The sequence below is a fragment of the Chrysemys picta genome, chromosome 13, assembly GCF_011386835.1.
Source record: "Chrysemys picta bellii isolate R12L10 chromosome 13, ASM1138683v2, whole genome shotgun sequence".
In the NCBI taxonomy this organism is placed as follows: Eukaryota; Metazoa; Chordata; order Testudines; family Emydidae; genus Chrysemys; species Chrysemys picta.
Window position 1 is genome coordinate 11,617,085 of NC_088803.1, and position 6,637 is coordinate 11,623,721.

General features: G+C 40.9%; 1 protein-coding gene across 1 annotated transcript; it reads left to right on the forward strand.

The window, feature by feature from the left end:
- The first annotated feature begins 243 nt into the window (after positions 1–243).
- Positions 244–5,536, forward strand: LOC101944966 (olfactory receptor 10C1-like). Its single transcript, XM_065565424.1, has 2 exons — positions 244–435; positions 4,314–5,536. Exons 1-2 carry the CDS (start codon positions 412–414, stop codon positions 5,268–5,270), a joined length of 981 nt encoding a protein of 326 aa, XP_065421496.1. The 5' UTR covers positions 244–411; the 3' UTR covers positions 5,271–5,536.
- The last annotated feature ends 1,101 nt before the right edge of the window (positions 5,537–6,637 follow it).

The window sequence follows — 6,637 nt, forward strand, 5'->3', positions numbered from 1 at the left end:
AAAGAATGGATTTACCCCAAATGTGGATCTGCCCCAGTGACTTCAATGAAGGTACACCAATTTGAATTAGATGGGGACATGGTTTATAGACTTCAGTTAATTTACTATGTTAATTTACAACATCTGTGGATCTGGTACCATTGACTTTTAGGGATGGAAACTGATTTACACCAGCTGGCATCTGGTCCAAAGACATACAAACAAGTTAAACGCCAAGTCTACTCCCACTGAAACCAACAGATGTTTTGGCACTGATTTCAAGGGGCGAGAGAGTAGTCCCTTAACATAACTATTATGTATTCATGTAATGGGGAGTCTGAGATGCCTCAAAGACCAGCTCCCTAGGGCTGCTAAACAAGCTGTTAAATATGCCAGTTCCATCCATGATTGAATTCTTTGGTAAGCAGAGAGATGAGACCAATGTGGGTTGCACAGGTAGGTGGGAAATTTCTTTATTTTAGTAGAGTCATGTTGAATTCCTTTGGATTATTCTGAAGGATGAATCTAGATGAGCCTCGTTATGTTCCTTTCGTCTCTTGGACTGAAATGTGCACTGTTTTTAAGTTTGAATCCCTGATTCTTGTATCACAGTGAAGGCTTATCCATACAAACACGTAGTTCATGGCCAGCTGTGGTGTAGATCAACCTTGCACTAGCCTGCCAAGCATTACTGCCCAGGTGGACCCAGCAGCCACACACTAAACATTCCTTAGTACACTTTCATCTACTCCCGTTTCAAACCAGGGATGGTCAAAGTGCACTAAGGAAATTGTAGTGTTTGGCACCAGGGTCCACATGGGTTGTTAGAAAAGAGCAGCTAGCACAAAATAGATTTGCACTCCAGCTTGCTGCAGACTAAGGATGTTTACATTTGAGCTAGGGGATGTGATTCCCAGCTTGCATAGATGTTCCCTTGCCTGACTAGGTGCCTAAAAACACAAGTGTGTCCAGAGTGGCCCGGGCAGCTGCTCCAGCTAGCAGCCCTATGCAAAATCCCGCCTGACCTCTTGGGTACATAGCTGGAACCACTGCCTCTGCCACCACAGACACTGCACTAGCTCAAACAAAGCTACCAGGAGTATATCTATGTGAGCTGAGAACCACACATCCCAGCTCAAATGTAGACGTACCCTAAATATTCGTATAGATAAGTAGGACTGGAAGGAAACTTAATAGGTCATCAAATCTAGCCCAGGCACTGAGGCACGACCATGTTTACCTAGACCATCCCTGAGAAGTGTTTGTCTAACCTGTTCTTAAAAATCTCTAATTATGAGGATTCCACAACCCATGGAAGCCTATTTCAAAACTTAAGTACCCTTAAAGTTAGAGAGTTTTCCCCTAATATCTAACCTAAATCTCCCTTGCTGAAGATTAAGCCCATAACTTTTTGTCCTACCTTCAGTGGACAGTTGATCACCATTGATGATGATTTAGTTAGGGATTGGTCTGGCTTTGAGCAGGGGGTTGGACTAGATGACCTCCTGAGATCCCTTCCAACCCTGATATTCTATGATTCTCTTTGTAACAGCCCTTAACTTATTTGAAGACAGTTATCAGGTCTTCCCTCAGTCTACTTTGCTCAAGACTAAACATGCCTAGTTTTTTTTAACTTTTCCTCATAGATCAGGTTTTCTGACCCTTTGATCATTTTTGTTGCTCTCCTCTGGACTCTCTCCAATTTGTCCACATCTTTCTTAAGGTGTGGTGCTCAGAAATGGATACATTACTCTCACTGAGGCCTCATCTGTGCCGAACAGAGTGGGACAATTATCTCCCATGTCTGAAATACAACAATCCTGCATTACATTATTAAGGGACAAGGTGGGTTAGTAATATCTTTTATTGGACCAACTTCTGTTGGTGGGAGAGACAAGGTTTTGAGCTACACAGAGCTCTTCTTCAGGTCTGGGAAAGGTACTCAGTGCCCCAGCTAAATAAAAGATTGAACAGATAGTTTAGCCTAAATACTTAGCTCATATTTTAAAGGACCATTCAAAGTGAAGTGGTCTATTAACAGCCCTGTAGTTATAGGACAAAAAGGGGGGTTAGTGAGTTACAGATTGTTGTAATAAGCAATAAATCCAGTGTCTTTATTCAAACCAGGACATTTAGTGTCCAGCAAAGTTATGAATTTAACGAGTAACTCCCCTGGAGTTAATAGTAGAATTGCTGGAAAAAATTCTAGCAGAACAGTTTTCCATCCAAAAATGCTGATTTGAAGACGTCAGAACATTTTACATGGGAACATATTAATTACATCTACATTTTTAAAAGGAAAAAATGTTTTGACCTTAATATAATATAATATAAACAATAAAGTTGAAACAATGATTCAACCTTATGAAAATTAAACAAACAAGCCTCATTTAAATGCCAGAAACTAGGAATGGGCAATGGGATGGATTACTTGATGATTACCTATTCTGTTAATTGCCTCTGAAGTACCTGGCATTGGCCACTGTCGGAAGACAGGATACTGGGCTAGATGGACCTTTGCTCTGACCCTGTGTGGCCATTCTTATGTTCTTATGATTTATTCTGACTTCATCAAAACAACACGTTTCAATAAGGCTGAAATGAAATATTTTCAGATTATTTTGTTTTGCAAAAAATTCTGAGATTTAGTTTTTTCTTAAAGGATTTAACATGAAATGAAATTTCAAAATTCGAGAATTTACCATTCTGTTGTTCAACCCTATGTAGTTGATTGTATGAAACCCCACCCTTCTCCGAAACACATGAATTGCTCTATTCTGATCTCACTTACAGTACTAATGTAGCCACATTGATTTAAGTTAAATGACTATTTACATCAGCTAAAGATCTGCTCTGAGAGACATAGATCCACCACGCCATTACTCCTGTTTTACATGTAACTGAATTGATTTCAATGCATTGCATCAGCATCTAACTGTGGTATCAGTCATTAATCATAATTCCTTTCTGTTTGAGAAAGAGGAAAATCAAGCCGTAAATAAGCATAGTTACACAAAGATGTGGGAGACTGTACAAATATTTATTATACAATTATGGAGGTTGGGATTTTCATAGGACATAGGTCTGAAAGGGACCTCCTGGGTCATCGAGTCTGATCCCCAGCTATGGTAGGCAGGCCTGTCATATAATCCTGTTAGTAAATGTGTCGGGCTTTAACTAGTTAGGTTGTTTGTCCACATTACTCCTACTGGGAGGCTTTCGAGAACATCACTCTTCAATGGTTAGAAACATTGTTAATTTCCAGCCTAAATGTATCTGTGGCCAGTTTATTTCCATTTATTTTTATGACAACACTGTCCTTTAGCTTCCATTGCTCTTCTCCCTCCCTGGTATTTACCCTCCTGACATATTTGTAGAGGGCAATCAGACCCCCTTTCAGCCTTGATGTAGGCTAAACAAGCCAAGCTCTTTTAGTCTTCTCTTGAAAGATAGGTTCTCCATTTACCTCCTCATCCTAGGTGCCCTTCTCTGCAACTTTTCCCATTTGAATGAGTCTTCTTGAATTTGAGTGACCAGAATTGTACACAGTATTCCAGATGAGATTTTTCCAATGTTTTATATGATGGCATTCATAATTGCCTATATCTAGCAGAAATATGTTACCTGATACATCTTAGAATCACATATGTTGTTTTCACAGACACCTCACATTGGTGGCTCATAGTCATTCTGTGTTTTACTAATACACCATGGCCTTTTTTCTCCTCTCTCACTTTCAGCTGATGAGCTCACAGTTTATATCAGAAGTCCGTGTTATGGGCTCCTCAGTCTATGACCTTTCACTTTACAATATTAAATTTCATCCCATTTCCATTACTCTGGCCCTCAAGGTTATCCATTTCTTTCTGTATAGTATTCTGAACTTTCTCAGTATTAACAATGCCTCCCAACTCTGTGCCATGAGGAAATGTCATGCCGAGGCCATAAATAATATCAAATAAGATCAATCTCAAGACTGGCCTTGAGAAAGTCCACTAGTAACCTGATTCAAGTCCAGTGGTTCACCTTTCATCAGAACCTGTTGTCTCCCTTTTACCCAGTTTCTTACCTATGTTAAAATTCTTGAACAGTCTTCTCCAATTTAACTAATATTTCCCATGTGCTGCTGTCTCAGATGCCTTGATGAAACCCAGACATTTTAGATTTAACACAATCTCCTTGTCTAATCAGTTATTTATAAAGGAAATATATCAGATTAGTCTGGCATGACTAAAAGATAGATAGATATAGAGGGGGTATATGGGGATAGATAGATGCCAATTTTACTTTACATATATCAAACTTATATGTAGCCTTTCTTTTTAATTCTTAAGACAAAATATGCTGAAGAAGAGATGGAAAATGACACCTCCATGGCCAAATTTGTCCTCCTGGGGTTCTCTAACCACCCAGATACGAATCTCATTCTCTTTGTGGTGTTTCTATGCATTTACATCATCACAGTGCTGGGAAACGTCCTCATCATCATCGTCATAAATGTCAATCCGACCCTTCACACGCCTATGTATTTCTTCCTCAGGAACTTGTCCTTCCTGGAGGTCTGCTACACCTCGGTCACCCTGCCCAAGATGCTGGCCAACCTCCTCTCAGAAGACAAAACCATCTCCTTTGCTGGCTGTGCAGTACAGATGTATTTCTTTCTGTTCTTTGCTGTTACTGAGTGCTTTCTCCTTGCATCTATGGCATATGACCGCTACAGTGCCATATGCAACCCTCTGCGCTACACAGCCATCATGGACAAGAGGGTTTGCATCCAGCTGGCTATGAGCTCATGGATCTGTGGCATCCTGGTGGCCCTGGGGCACACAACGTTTGTCTTCACGCTTCCTTTTTGTGGGTCCCACATGATCAACCACTTCTTTTGTGAGATTCAGCCGGTGCTGAAGCTGGTGTGTAGGGACACCTACTGGAATGAGATCCAGATCATTGTGGCTGCTGCCTTCGTCCTCATGATGCCTTTCATGCTGATCCTGGTCTCCTACATCTGTATCATCTCCACCATCCTGAAAATGCAGTCTGCTGAAGGCAGGCGCAGAGCCTTCTCCACCTGCTCCTCACACCTCATTGTGGTGACCTTGTTCTACGGGACGGCCCTTATCATGTACGTGCGCCCCAAGTCCAGCTTTTCTCCAGATGTGAACAAGTTACTCTCTCTGTTCTACTCAGTGGTGACTCCGATCTTGAACCCCATTATCTACAGCCTCAGGAACAAGGAGGTGAAAGATGCCTTGATGAAAACAGGGATGAAGATATTCCATTCACAGAAATAGACATTTTTCCTCCAACTGGATTATTCCCTGGGGAATATATCCGCTCTCAAGAGACTCTACAATGCTGAAGAGACCAAGAGACAGCTCAGCATTACATAGCAATTTATCACATCGAATGTAGTGTTGGTCTACTTTTTCTGAAATTTCTATTTCAATGAATTTTGTTCATTAAGATTTTGAATTTCAACAAATAAATCTGTGAATCTTGTAGAAAACAAAAATAAAATAAATAAAAAAAACAAATAAAAAATGAAATTACATTGCTGCCTCCTCCCATTGTTTCACCAGTTCTAATTGAAGTATATCTGCAGTTCATAGAACCCCCCCCCCCCACACACACACAGTTTAATTAGAGTTGGTTGAAATTTTCTGAGTTTCCCAAATATTTCTCCTCCCAAAAGCTAACGACAGAAATGGGTAGAGGAACTGAGAAATGTTTTGCAATTCTCTCTTCACCCTCAGTAGATTAGTTCAATATTTTAGAACTTTCCATTAAATTTCAAAAAATGCTTACAAAGGAATTTCAGATATCTCAAAAAGAATGTCAACAATCACTCTCTCCCATTAGTCAATCTTTTCTAATTCAGCAACATCTCAGTTCTAGACCACAATATCCTTAATCATAAGATTACACATGGGTCATCTGAGATCTAAGAGGAAACCTCTATTGCTGGGCAACTCATTTTTATCATTCTCTGGTCCTGGGACGTGCAAAATCATTAATCACAGCATCTTCCCCCCAGGAATTCATTGTGAGTAAAGGCTACATCCAGTGTGATGAGTTTTTCTCCCTCTCACAAGACCTAACTTTTAGGTACATAGAAAATATTTTTTATTCACAAAGCCTGGGTTAGGGGCCCAGGTTCCCTACACACTGAGTGGAGGTATATAGGTGCCAAATAATAGGATCCTCAAAAGCCAGGATGGTGAGTGGGGAGCTGCCTAAACTAGCTAACAGGAGATGCTGAGTAGAGTGGTATGTGCTAAGCCTTGCCCCTCAACAGGTGCCCAGCACCTAGGTTGAGGTTGAAGTGAAGTACATATATTTGATTGGGATCTACAGCAGGAACTGTCTCCTAGAGGTAGGTTCCTGAGGGGTTTCTTGCATGAAACAATGTAGGAGGAGTTGTTGCTGCAGCAGCCTCCTCATAACTTTTAGCTGTAGTCCCCCCTAGTTCAGTTCCCCCTCTGTCTGATGAGGATAAGGTATTTGTAGAGTTGGTTTCCCACCTTATGGGTGAGTGGCTTAACCATTGAGCTGTGGTATATTCTGCTGGGGGATTCCCTCAGCCTTTCCTAGTGCATGAATCTCTGCTTTACATAGATAATTAAGAGACATCAGCGCAGGGCAGCTGGGCCCTGGGGCT